The sequence below is a fragment of the Polyodon spathula genome, chromosome 17 (genome assembly GCF_017654505.1).
Source record: "Polyodon spathula isolate WHYD16114869_AA chromosome 17, ASM1765450v1, whole genome shotgun sequence".
Classification (NCBI taxonomy): domain Eukaryota; kingdom Metazoa; phylum Chordata; class Actinopteri; order Acipenseriformes; family Polyodontidae; genus Polyodon; species Polyodon spathula.
The window spans coordinates 5785094-5799007 of NC_054550.1; the positions used below are offsets into that span (position 1 = coordinate 5785094).

Sequence of the window (13914 nt, forward strand, 5' to 3'; positions counted from 1 at the left end):
GTATACCACAGTGTCCTAGACCTTGTTATAGGGTAGGATACTTCCATAGCAGTAAACACATGTTGCTCTGTGCTGTGTGGGAATGACTCCTGTGTTGACTGCAGGCAGGTCACATGTTGTTAAGGGAAACTGGAGCAGGGTAGACAAGGGCTGCAGATGTCAGTTTCAGTCACCCAGGCACATGGGGTGGCCAGCTGACTGAAGAGGACAGAGGCAGACTGGCAGAAGCTTCAGCTCACGATTCCAGCCATGCACAGCTCAATGAATTAATGAATAACCAAAGAAACGGGTTATTATTTCAAAATGCATGCATAACCGGAGGTTGGCTCAAAATGCTATACCTCCTTTTATGGGTGTCAAATATGTTTACTCAGCTAATTCATTAAACAGCCCTGGGTGGCTGAATTTTCACTTGTCATTTTACAGCTGCCAATCGCTTTCTCTGCATGTAAAAGAATTTCGAGTCTCGTATTTGTTTTGTATTACATTCAACTAATTTTAATGTCATAGAACACTAAACAAGCAGGACTCCTAGATCTGTATTTATATATGTAAATGTATCATCTTTAAAAAAAAAAAAAAAAAAAAAAATAATGTGTTTGTCACCTTCAACTCATGTTCACTCTTCCTGCTGTCATAAAAACACAGGAAAAGCTACTCTTAACATGATCAGTCATGCCGTTTAAAAGTAACAGAAGAAAGGCTGGTATTTATGAAATTATAATGCTGTTGAAACTCCCCGTCTACAAATAATCAAGGGTGGTATAATAGACTGACAACAGTCACACAGCACAATTCTATGTGTTGACCTACATACACAGCTAAAATGCACACCTGTTTTTCATATAGCATTTCAACTACTCTTCCATTTTAAACATAGTCCATGAATGGCTCATGGTGTAGGAATGTTGGCCAATAGTCTGCCCTGTCATGAATCTTTGTCTGTTGTGATATTGGGCACTGCTCCTTTGTATTGAAGCTTCAGTACTAAGGTTCCTCCCACGGGTCAATAACAAATCCATTGTGGATTATTTCAACCCAATCAACACTTCAGGGTGTTAATGCATCTTTATAATCTATTTGTAATTGAACTTCAAACAATGATTCCTCTCTGTACTAAAAATAGGACACCAACTGACTTAAAAAACTTGAAATGAAGTTGGCTACTCTGTATATGCTTAGCGACATATTAGAAAAGCTTAAAACAACACCTAACCAGTGACACATAAGACTCATAAGTTGGCTGTTAGAGAAATCCCACACTGCTATTCACAGACATTATAAAACCCATAAACACCAATATGTTAATTGATGATGACATTTTATTATCTACAGATGTTGGTTTTACTTCTAAATATGCAAGACACATTATGGGCTTTACAGTTGAGGCTTCTTGTAACTATGCTGATAATCCTAAAACTGTAATGACATTTTATTAAAAAAAAAAAAAAAGCCTGATGTTAAACATTCTTACAAAATACTGCTTCTATTTATTTATCTTTATGCAGAATATGAACCCCCCACCCCCCCAAAAAAAAAAGTTGTTACAGCATCACAGGATTCTAAAACATGTAACTTAAAGAATTACCATAACCCCCCCACCAAATCCAGAATTATGTGCTGCTGCTGCACATCTACAGTCAAAGAAAACACATGAAATGCCCTTTTCAGCTATGTTTACAATTATCCATAAACCAAATTAGGAAACTCCATGTCTCAGCTTAGTACAACTTTTTGCATCTTCACATTTTCAGTCACTGTCATCAGAGCCGCGATCTGAAGCCTCGTTATTGGACCTCTCTGGCTCGGATTCGTTTCCGGACGCCCGTGCTGAGGCTTCATTATCAGAGCCCCTGTCTGAATCTGCAGCAGGAGAAGCTGGGCGGGACTCATCATCCGAACCCCCAGAGCGGCTTTTTTTGGATCGAACAGAATCGTTATCGGACTGGTCTGAGTCTGACTGCTGTTTCCTCTTCCTAACCGGCTGATCGCTGCCAGAATCATCATCAGATCTCTGGCTACCAGACCTTTGAGGGCTTCCTGCTGCCTCACTGTCAGACCTCTTCCTCTCTTCATCAGACTCGCTCTCTGACACAATGCGCTTCCTGTGCGACTGTTCATTATCATCGTCATCCTCAGATCCACTATCTCTTGGATTTCTAGACATTGGAAAAAAAAAAAAAAAAGACCTGCTTTATCAAAATCATTTATTACATTATTCAATAGGAGTTATAACTCTAATGAGTCAATTTTAAGAAGTGTTTTTGGGGTCTAAGGGTCTAAACTTGGTCTTACCGGTCCTCAGCAATTTTAAGTCCATCCTCATCTGAAGACTCTGAAGAGGAAATTATTGCCTTTGACTTGATCTTCCCTTTCAATGAAGGCGGCATACGATCAGGCTATAAAATGAATAAGATTTATATGATCTGTGCACAGAATTACAAGCATTATTTCTGCAGTGAAAAAAGGAATATTACATTGCAACAGCCTTTATGCTGATCAAAAATTTTCAATTAAAAAAAAAAGTTATATATCATGCATGATACTTGTTGCCATTCTCTAAATTTGTCAAGCTTTATGATGTTTGAGACAAAACAAACCTTCTCAATCCTCTTGCGTTCTCTAGGCTTGCGTTGTTTCTTAGATCTTGAGGAACCTTCCTCATCATCACTTCCATCCTCTTCCTTTTGTGGTCTTAAAAACAACATAGAAAAATGTGTTGCAGCATCCGACATATACTAAAGTGACAAGATCAATGCAAAGACCTTACCTTCTAATTTAATAAGTGTCTCAGTGCTTTACACCAAGTTTCATTAAATGTTATTACCTGTTATAATACGTTAGAACATGGCCTGACCAGCATTAAAATTGCTATTTTCAAGGGCACTATCTCATACCTTCTCCTCTTCCTTGGTTTCTTCTCTCCATCATCAGCCTCCTCTTGATCACTTCCACTGCCTCCCTTCCTTCTCTTTTTCTTCTTTGAAGGCAAATCCTCATCAGAGTCATCATTAACAAACTCGTCAAATTCAGAAGCTTTCTTGGAACGCTACAAAAAAACAAACAAACAAAAAAAACACAGGTAAATGCCATCCTTTTATGGCCTTACATCTGTTTCTGCAAATACATGGGTTAGATTCACCATGTAACAAATCTGAACTAGATCTTTTCAACAACTAATTGGACGAATGGTTAAATACGATACATATCTGGTTCTCTTGCTCACCCAAAGTGCTCATAATTGTTATGGAGATAGTGTCAGCAATACATGCAATGTATTCTTAAAGTAGTCATTCTAAGGCTCAAAGATGCATTGTTGTGCACTCACCCTGCCGCCTCCACCTCCTCTCTTCTTCTCTTTGATCTCCTTGCCTCCGTTTGCAAATGACAGGAGGTTCCTGGTCTTCTCCACGTACTGTGCTCTCTGCTCCAGCAGCTTCTTCTGCTCTTCAACCTCTTTATTACGCTTATCTTCCTGGAAGTTTAAAAAAAGGAGGACACTGTTGATACATATGTGTGTATTATATATATATATATATATATATATTATATATATATATAGATATATATATATATATATATATATATATTAAAACATACACTTAAAATGAGGCGGTTACAAGTTTTAGAAACCTTCAAAATACATTTGACCCTACATGAAAACTAGAAAAAACAGCGTCATGACACATCAATCATCAGCTCTGAAAAGCCTATCATATTTCCCCTGGGCTCTCTTGCGCTGACCCGGGATATTCAATTATCACAATATAAAGAATATGAGAAGTCACACTTATAACTATCAAGACTGATCCAGTGGCAATTTAGCAAATTATGGCACCACTCCGAAATGGAAGAGTAAAACGTATAATCCTATTCTGGAATGAAAACTGTTACATCGATTGCAGAATAAGCAGCTGAAATACTCAGATTGTCAAAAGGCTAAATAAGTTACAGTATAGAATGATACAGACCATCTGTTTGAACTGCTGTGCCCGGAGAACCTCCCTTTCCTGTTCCTGTTTAGAACGAAGCTCCTTCTCCTCTTCATCCTGCTTGCGGGCTCGAGCCACATGGTACTGCGCCTGGCTGAGCAAATCCGAGCACTGCCTGAAATAGTGTGGAAAAAGAAAATCATATACGGAAACAATAGCAACAACGTAGAGATATTACGACAGAACCCTTACTGACTGCAATTTAAATAGGGTATCATGTATGTTGCCAGGGCAAAATTCTACTAATAATGCTCACATCTTTCATTTTTTTATTTATGAATTAATTAATTAACATTGTCATCTAAACTGTAGAATTATTTTGCAGTATGAAAAATAACTGTTCCCAGTTTGAAACTAAATCTAACAGGAGTTCCATTAAATAATCCACTTTCCTGAAAGATTCTGAGCTTCTTCCTTTAAAACGAGGAAAGAGATACCCACCTGGCTTCAGTTGACGCAAGCACCAAGTCAAATCGCATCTTGTCTCCAGCTTTGCTGAGGTAACCAAAGTACCTGCATTCCATGAAAAAAAAGCACAGTGAATAAGTAGCAATACACAAAATCAGCATGCACATTTAATAAACAGTTCTAGGGCACAGAAGCAACAGGTTTACCTGTGGGCTAGTTCAAGCTCTTTGACGGCACAGAGTACAGCCTTTAGATTACTCTTCTCGTCTTTCAGCACGAGCGTAGCCAGTCTCTGTAGTACTAAAGCCACGTTAAACATCAGCACAGTGTCATTGGGAGCAACATGCCGGGCCTGGGAATGAAATTCAAGAAGAGTTTTTAAATATAAATTGATTGTTTACGTAAGAGCCCAGTAAACAGCCCCTTTACATAAGTCATCAATAGATATCTAATAACCGAAAGACAATTACCTTGAGCAGGGTATGCTTGCACTCCTGTAGTTTACCACATTTGAATAAGGCCCGAGACAAGTAAAGCAGCACCTCCGTGTTCTGATGTTTGTAGAACTTTTTCAGGCAGTTTTCATACTTTAGAAGAGCACACAATAAAGAATTGCATTTAGAAAGGGGATCGCTAAACATTTATCTATTAACATTTTTGTAAATCACCCCCAAAACACTTCATTTATATGAAAATGTTTGTTTGGATAATTATCAGATAATTAATTATTAAAATGTTTTACTAAAATATCAGTCTCACAAATACTTTTACACGTGGCCAACTTATCTTCAGCAAAAACATACTAAATAGCGAGATACTTACCATCTGTACTGCACTGATGTACTGTTTCTGCTCCACATAGATGTGTGCCAGGTTCAGCCAGACATCGCTGATCTCTGCTGTAGCTTCCCTAACCTGGGCAAAAACATCTCGGGCCTCGCGATAATATCCCTTATGTGCAAGGACAGCACCTAAAAAAAGATGGGGTTGGATTGGTCATACAAAAAAAGTGTAAGTTTCACCATTTCAATTCAGCGAAGTCCTTCAGGATATTGCAAAGGAGATGCGGATAACAGTATACCAACCTATGCCATTTGCAGCATACAAGTTCTTGGAGTCATTTCGCAGCACTTGTTTATAGATGGCCAAAGCACGATCCTGATGCCGCTTTTCCTAATAAGAAAGGGGGGGGGGGACAAATAAATACTAAACATGGACCATGATATACAGTATCTGATCTCCAGAGATAAATACATAAAACAAATGTGAACTTCATCTCAGAGCCACTATACCTTTTCCCTGTCTCTGGTTGGCTGGTGGAGGGTCTGAAGCCATACATTGCCCAGAGCCAACATGGAGTATGTGTCATTCTGAGTGGAAGGTTGTTTAAGGATCCTCTCAAACTTCTTCTGGCCTGGACCCCATTCTTGTTTGGCCAAGTGAAGATTTCCTATTAGAGACCAAGCATCTGGATGGTCCTACGGGTGGAGAGAAATGTGTAAGCATTCAATACACTTAACTGTAGTCTAATGAAAATACAACTCAGAATTAAAAAAAATTCCAAATTCATTTCACATATGAAGTCTTATTTCATTCCAACAAGAGACTATTCTAACAGTCAACATGTCACTCAATATTTATATGTGTGTGTTTCTGAGATTTACACTGTATAGTAGCATACCTGGTTAATCTGTAGAGCCTCTTTGAACCAGTCAGACGCTTCATAAAAGTTCCCCTTGTCTCTTGCCATCGCCCCCAGCCGTAAATAGCCTGAAAAATAAATAAATACAAATTGATGTTTATGACTCTTGAAATTCCTCATTCCAAGGATAAGTAAAAAAATACATTTGATTACGATTAAGTCAAGTCAAATACTGTTTGCCCTATACGCATACAGGAATCAGCAAGTCAGGTAAATTCACTTCTTCAAATGGAGCTCAACAGGCCACTAAATTAAATTTACAGATCAGTGGGATATACTTACAATCCACATAATTGGGATGCTCCCTCAAGACATTCTTGTAAAGCTTTTCTGCTTCATGGAATTCATTCATGGCTTCATACAGCCTGGCCAGATTATAGGAAGTGGTTACAGAGATTGCATTGTAGTAATGCTCATCATGTTCTCCTTCTGCTTTGGCACGTTCCAGAGAAGCCAAAAAGTATTTCTGATAAAAAACAAAGAATTCAGTCCATTAACAAAACAACCTGACAACTAAATACAACTAAACTATACTTGTATCGAACTACAGTCAAACCAACTTACAACGTACCTGGGATATAACGTACACGCTGATATAAAGAACCAGTATCATGGAACCAAATAAAATCATATTAAATCCTGTTTAAATTCTCCTTTTAGTACATACTCTTTCCCGTTATTACGCACACACCAGGATGGCACGCCGTCGTCTGTGCTGCGCATATTGCGTACTCGTGGGCCTACTTCTTGCTGTATGAACTTGACCTTGATCTCTACTACGTAATTTATGCAGTATTATCATGGTCAGTGCTAAATGATTGTCAATTTCACTTAAGGACAAACTGTACGTTATTGGAGAAATCTTAAAGGGACGAAAGCAGTCAGAATTATGTTGTCAAAGAGCTCAAGTTTAAAAAGCAGCAGTCGCTGAGGCAGTCGTCTAAGTCTCTGCCCACATTAGAGCAAAAAAATAGACAACCAAGCTAAAAAGATTTACCTGAACCCTAGCCCAATAGTGTTAGAGCGTCCAAATTGCCGTAATGAAACTGGGTTAGTTTAACCCAGCTGTTGTTGAAAAGAAAAAAAAAAAAAAAAAAAAAACTTCGCTGGATGACTGTATCCCAGAAACCACTGTAATGTTTACACGTTCTTCTTTCTTTTTTTTCCCCCCTCGTAAATGTTGTTGTTTATTTTCATTGAACACAGCAGCAGAACTACGTAGAGGAACTACGAGAAAGTGCCTAAGTAATCAAAAGGGGAATCATTTTTATGGGGGTAAAAAGTGCCCAAGCCACAGTAAATAAATTCGATGGGCATTTGCACAAAGGGAAAATCTAAAGGAGGATAAGACGTTCTTTAATTTAATTAAAAGGCAAAATAAAGCCCTTTAACTTGCTAATAACTCGGTTCTAAAACGCTAATGTGGCCAAGCCTAAAAGAAAGCATACAGGCAATGATTGCTGTACTGTACCTGAACTGACAGTTTGTATGGTAATATTTATTGACTTGTACATTATTTTTATTATCAATTTCTATAATGTACTATTACTGTACTGTATTTTTTAATACCAATTACAGTACAGTATTATTCAGTACATTAGTTTTAGTACCAATTACAGTACAGTATTATTCAGTACATTAGTTACATGTTTTTTTTTATTTTTTATAGTTCATTTAGCTGACCATCTATCCAAGGCAACACAGAATTACTGCATTAAATATTTAAAATACAGAATATTACATATTGTATAGTAATGTACAGTACTAGTTACATGTTACATTGTTTTATATTGTTTCTTCTGTAATAAACCTTTATACTACATACATTGTATATATACATTAATTAGTGCTGTACTAGGTTCTGATTTGTGTGCTGATTTGGCAGGTATGTGCATGTATCTGGTTATTACATACCTCGGTTATAACATACAGTTTTTACGGTCCCAAGGCAGTACTTTGTATCAGAGTTTCACTGTATATATATTTTATAATGTGCAGGAAATAGCACCATCTTGTGTTTGAAAGTATAGCTACAAACATAGTACATACCTTTGCTTCCCCCAAGTTTCCAAGTCTGAAGTGCAGAGCCCCCAGATTGTTCAGGATCTCAGGAGGTACGTCTGCCTGCACCTTCTCCTGCAGGATCCGGGTGGCTGTGCCATAGGCGGAAAGGGCACCCTGTAAGAGAAATGGAAGACAAGTCAGTTCTACTGCCTTTTAACAATGAGCAGCGCTTTTCTACAAATGCATGCTTTCCAGGTCAGGTATTATAAAAAGAACAGGTTCAATTCTAAAATTAAATTACTGCAGTCACCTGAATATCCGTCTGCTCAAGAATTTGTGCCAGCTCAATCCAAGCCTCCACATCATCCGGGTACTGCTCAGATACTTTCTTCAGATGGCCCTGCAGCAAAAGAAATACATTTAGATACAGTGTGTGTGTGTGTATATATATATATATATATATATATATATATATATATATATATATATATATACATACACACACACATACACACACACACACAGTAAAACTCAAAGTTACATGCACTTTCAGAATAAAGGGTGTTATTAAGTACAAAATATCTGCTGATTGCATTGCTTGCATGTTTGAGTGACTGCATACTTCCGGCTGAATGGTCAGTTCGTAACTTTGGTGTTCGTAAATTATAAAGTTCTACTGTGTGTGTGTGTGTGTGTGTGTGTGTGTGTGTGTGTGTGTGTGTGTGTATATATATATATATATATATATATATATATATATATATAACTGACATCATCCCTATACATTTCTTAATGCAAATACATTTCTTAATGCAAAACAAGCAAGAAATTAAAACAGAACTAGGCTAGATGGAGTATAGACTAACATGCAGGAAGAAAAATAAATCATGCTATGAAACACTGTGTTGAGACAGACACCAGTTGCACAAGCATACCTTTGCGATGTCTCTCTTTTCCTGGTCCTCAGAGGCAGCATACAGGGACCCAAGAATCTTCATGGTCTCGTAGTTATTGGGATAAGCTTTCAAAACCTTTTCAAAGCACTGCGCTGCATTCTCCTTGTCTCGTCTATACACATACATCTGTCCCAGGCCAAAGAAGGGCAGCACAAACGTGGAGGAGGCAAACTGAGTTGCCTGGTAATAATACTGAAAAGCCTGATCGTAGTCTTCCTATTTAAAAAAAAAAAAAAAAAAAAAGCAGTTAGAAACTAAATGTAATCATGCAAGTAAGGAAAGGATAAAAAGTTTAACAAAGCAAAATTACTGATCCAAATACTGTAATAGAGTGGCATCCTTAGAACCACAGTGGCCCCAACTTGTGTCACAACTTGATTATTTACAAAGCCAATTAATACACAACTAGACCATTAGTATTTTACTGTGCAAGGATCATCTACAATTGTGTAGGTCAAATAGCAAAACAACACTGGAGCACTGGATTGGTACATTTTCCACCAAACCTTGAAATAATACCAGCTCAAAACATAGTTTATTTTTAGCAAGCATAATATTAAACATACCTGCACGTGGAAAGATCTTGCAAGCTGGTAGCAACTCTCTGCCTGCATAGCTTCCACCTCTGTGTTATGAAAGGCATGGAGAGCCAAGTGCTGCACTTTACTGTAATCCTAAAAGATAACACGAGAATGTATGAGTTTACGGCTGGCATGTACCACAAACCTTTTTATATCTGCAGCTTCTTCATTTCTAAGAAAAAAATGATGCCACTGTTTTATAAAGTACAGCACAATTAGCAGCCATTTACAGCAAGTTAGTGATTATTTCTCTACAAAGTTAGTCAAAATTAACTCTTTGCAGTCCATTTAATCAGAGCTTGTCAGGCGCATCGGGTCCAATTTATTTTCACACATGCTGTTTATTGTACACACACTGTTTAAAATATTTTTTTTCAAAGTAAAACTGGTTTAAAAGGCATTGAATCGCAAAAGGACACTATTTACAGCCAAGCCCCACCTCTTGCTCGCTGTATTTTTCCCCCCAACCTTTTCTGATCACTCGTTTTATCACCAAACCCCTCAATAATGCGATCCAAGTCATTATTACCATAACATCTGAAAAAGCTCTGCAAATGTCTGTGATATTCTTTGAGCGCTGGATGCAGAAGCAGCTACCTTTGTTATGTTCGTGTTATCTCTGTAGTGCATTGGGCTATGAGATATGCCCCCCTTTATTTTTTCGGTTTCATTCGGCTCCTATCGGTCTCAATCGGCCATTGAAAAGTTTTCTCTGCTTTTTCCGGGTAAAAAAAAAAATAACTAGAGACCTGTGCTTTAAGTCTTTTTGATGATGCTTATAAACAATGTTTTACAGTATCTTGCATCATATTTAAGAAACAAACAGTTGCATAATTTAAGCGATTAAATATGACCATGGGTGAAAGGGTACAGTCAGAAGTCCTCCATTTTTGGCATCATGACAGACTCACAGAAACATCTTTAATATTAAAGTACTAGTTTCACTATAGTCCTGATCTGCTGCCAGCAAAATACAGTGTTGTGATCTGAAACTACTGTATTGGGTACCTACCTTTTTAAAGAAGAAATGGTTAGCCAAATGATTCAAAACCATGGGATTACTGGGGTCAATGGTGTAGGCTCTTGAGAGAAGCTGGACACCATTTTTGATAGAATCTGCTTCTTTGCTGTTTAGTTCGAGAACAGCTAATCCAACTAAAGCACCCACACACTTTGAATTGAGTTCCAGAGCTCTGCCGAATGCCAGGCGAGCTTTCTCCAGTTTGCTGAGCTTCACAAAGCAGTGGGCCATACCTAACCGCACCTCAGCTGGGAAGAAAGAATTTTGATTTAAAATAAGGGACTTACACTGATCCTGTCAAGTTTCAGAAATGCCCATAATTAAACCAGATGTTTAAGAGATCATGTTAAATATTTTGTATTCCCTAGAGCTGCATGAATAACTCCTGACAGAAAACCTACAAACTCAGATGCAATCAGTTCAGAGCAGATTTAACAGAGGCATGACTGCTGATAATTTCTATAACAAACTTAATAAAAGTTTTGAAACCCAAGAGTAGATACAGGACTAATGGGCGTTAGAAAGCCTCTGCATAACAAGAAAAGGATGTAGTTAAATTAACCTAAAGTTGTTTATTGTCCTTGTCTAATATATTAAAACTCTGTATTGTTGTTGTAATAAAAGACATACTACATAGATTTGCACACACAAGAAGAATTAGCTTTTTTTTTACCTGGGCAACCGGGATTGGTACGTAGTGCCTTCTTATAGTACGCCAAAGCACCTCTGTAGTCTTTCTTGTTGAAAGAGATGCATGCCTTACCTATAAATCGCAAAAACAGAGTCTCAAACAGTAAATCAATCTTATCAAAGCTTTGTCAAAGCTGTACAAAATATTTAATGTCTTTAACAAATCTGTAAAATGTTATTAAATATTAAAATGCCATTAAAGAAAATGAGGTTTTAGACATGGGACTAACCTAGAAGGGCTGGGATGTTATTTGTTGACTGGTTAAGAACAAAATGGAACTGAGCATCTGCCTGGTCCATTTTATCTCCTTCCAGCAGACAGAAACAGGCTCGTCCCAACAAGTGGTTCTAAAGAAACCGCAAAGCAAAAGATTCACAAGACCTTTTTTAAAATCATAATTTGTATGGACCCTACAGGAACCACAATGAGGGCGATTTTCAGGTTGGAGGTTCTTTTAATTTTAAAAACGCAGAAAACAATATTTCTTACCTGGTCATACATGATAATTTTGTCTGCCATTGTGTACAGCAAAGTGGCCTGGGTAATGAGCTCTTTCTTGGCATCTTTGTTCTTCTCTTTCCTGGCCTGCTGTACATAGTAAGCTGCCAGGGTGTCCAGACACGTCATCTGATCTTTCTCATGGTCTCTATAGTCCAAGTTCCCATCTATTCTGGCTGCTTCTAGCAATTTGACAAAGTCCTCTGTCTTGCCTTGTTTGTAATATTCCAGCTGAGTTGCATTGTATTAATTTATAAGGGGGGGAACATAAAAAAAATCATTAAGATGATACAAACAAACAGCACATAATTAAGCTAGAATATAACTCGAATGATACAGAAAGCAATTTTGCAGAATGAAACTCATTTCTGTACAGTTATCAATGACATAACTCAGGGGCCTGGGGAAATAATTGGGGCTTGGAAAGATATCCACCTGTCAGTGCACCTATTTTGAGTGGCTGGACAAGTTTAAACCAATCTCTAATCATCTTGGAAAGTCAGTGCCAAACTCAACTGTTCTGCATCATCAATCAATGCCAACATAGAATCCCAAAATAGATCAACACTGTAATGACATGTTTTAATAAATCATGGTCAATACTAACTGCCAGAGCAATCCATATGTGCAGCTGGGTGTGTTCCTGCTTGAGGATACTGATGACTTCATCTCCTTCGGGTAACTGATCGAAGTCAAGCTCAATGACCTGCAAGACAAGTAAACATAAGAAAAAATGTGCCTGCAAATTTCAGTCTGCCATTTCGGACCAATGACAAAACTACAGTACTCTTGTGGATAGTTAAACAGATCCAAACTGCATAGTCCCAAATTCAAGGCAATATCGCCATTTTTGAGATATGAAGCAATTGACGTTAATCTGAAAATATTAAATCAAGGCATGAAGTCATTCAATTCTGAAGTCACGGTGTAGCTGGCAAGCAGGTTTAATGGGAGGGGGGAAGCGGGTAACCACAGCGAATGTAAACAAACTGTACTGCAAACAAAATCAGTTTTCTTTCATATAAAGCAGAGTGCACAAAACAATATATACAGAAGATTACATGTTTGCGGGCACTGTAGCTTTAAGGTTGTTTTTTTTTTAGTTAGTGGTAAAGTACATCAACAACAAAAGCTAAGCCAAGTGTCCTAAACCAGGGGGTCTTTTTTCTTTCTATTAAAATAAGCTTGAAGCACAATGACTGTTATAAACTACACAGACAAGAAGAACCTGGCATTACAGCACAGTTAGATCTCTGCAGACCCGAGTCAAAATACAAGCACAGTTTCTGTCGGAAACAAAGAGGCCTGCGTGAAACAACTAGAGTCCAATCTTGTGACGTGCGCGAATACCTCTAGAATTACCATCAAAACAAAGCCGTTTTAACGTGGAAGAGCTCCTTACCTCGTCAGTATCCCGAAGGGGGATTTCAATGGAGCCCCGAGACATGTTGGCGACCCGACTCCCAATCCCAACACCTACGCCTCGGTAACTCTCCCCTCCACAGCCCAGGAGAGACACCGTGAGGCTGCTTCCGCTTTCAACCGGAACGTGATAAGGAACGTAAACACATCCGGGAGGACAGAACGGGTTAGAGAGACATGTGCGTTTGCTTTGAAGCGCGCAATAGTTATGTAGTATGAAGCTTTTAAATCATATAGTTAATACATGTTGAAGAAGATAGTAGTTAAGTATACTGTAGTGCTGTAGGAAAAAAAACAAGCATAATTTATTTAAATCAGATACACCGTTTCTATTTTTTTGGAGGAGATGCAGCGATTCTTGAGAATGTTTGGTTATTTATAAGTAGAACATTTTGGCCATTTGCCTATTTGCCAAAAAAAAAAAAAAAAAAAGTCTTGAAAATGTGTTTCTCAAAATGAGGAACATAAAACGGACCACTGTGGTCCAGAACAGTTATGTTTTGGATAATACACAGGGCAAAATGACACGTTTCCCCACACACTTTTATTTTATATACATGCCTAATTATTGAAAGTTCAAGCTGATGTTTTAAGAAGGCAGATGTACATATTTTTATTCTGTTTATTTATGTTTGGTGT

General features: G+C 37.9%; 1 protein-coding gene across 1 annotated transcript; it reads right to left on the reverse strand.

Annotated features, from left to right (window-relative positions):
- Window positions 1-1304: 1304 nt before the first annotated feature.
- LOC121329966 (RNA polymerase-associated protein CTR9 homolog) lies at window positions 1305-13390 on the reverse strand. Its single transcript, XM_041276115.1, has 24 exons — window positions 13256-13390; window positions 12461-12559; window positions 11845-12084; window positions 11585-11702; window positions 11338-11427; window positions 10656-10912; window positions 9629-9736; window positions 9042-9278; window positions 8417-8506; window positions 8152-8280; window positions 6385-6568; window positions 6082-6170; window positions 5693-5878; window positions 5486-5573; window positions 5223-5371; window positions 4871-4987; window positions 4607-4752; window positions 4434-4505; window positions 3972-4107; window positions 3329-3475; window positions 2898-3049; window positions 2601-2694; window positions 2296-2399; window positions 1305-2159 (listed from the first exon to the last, which is right to left on the reverse strand). The coding sequence occupies exons 1-24, from the start codon at window positions 13298-13300 to the stop codon at window positions 1751-1753; spliced, it is 3486 nt and encodes a 1161-aa protein (XP_041132049.1). The 5' UTR covers window positions 13301-13390; the 3' UTR covers window positions 1305-1750.
- Window positions 13391-13914: the final 524 nt, after the last annotated feature.

Bases quoted from the DNA above. Each gene is read 5' to 3' on its own strand.
- LOC121329966 (XM_041276115.1), bottom strand. From the start codon at position 13,300: ATGTCTCGGGGCTCCATTGAAATCCCCCTTCGGGATACTGACGAG. The intron at 12,085-12,460 runs GTTAGTATTGAC...AATGCAACTCAG, and splicing joins ACATATGGATTGCTCTGGCA to CTGGAATATTACAAACAAGG. The intron at 2,695-2,897 runs GTATGAGATAGT...GTTGTTTTTAAG, and splicing joins AAACCAAGGAAGAGGAGAAG to ACCACAAAAGGAAGAGGATG.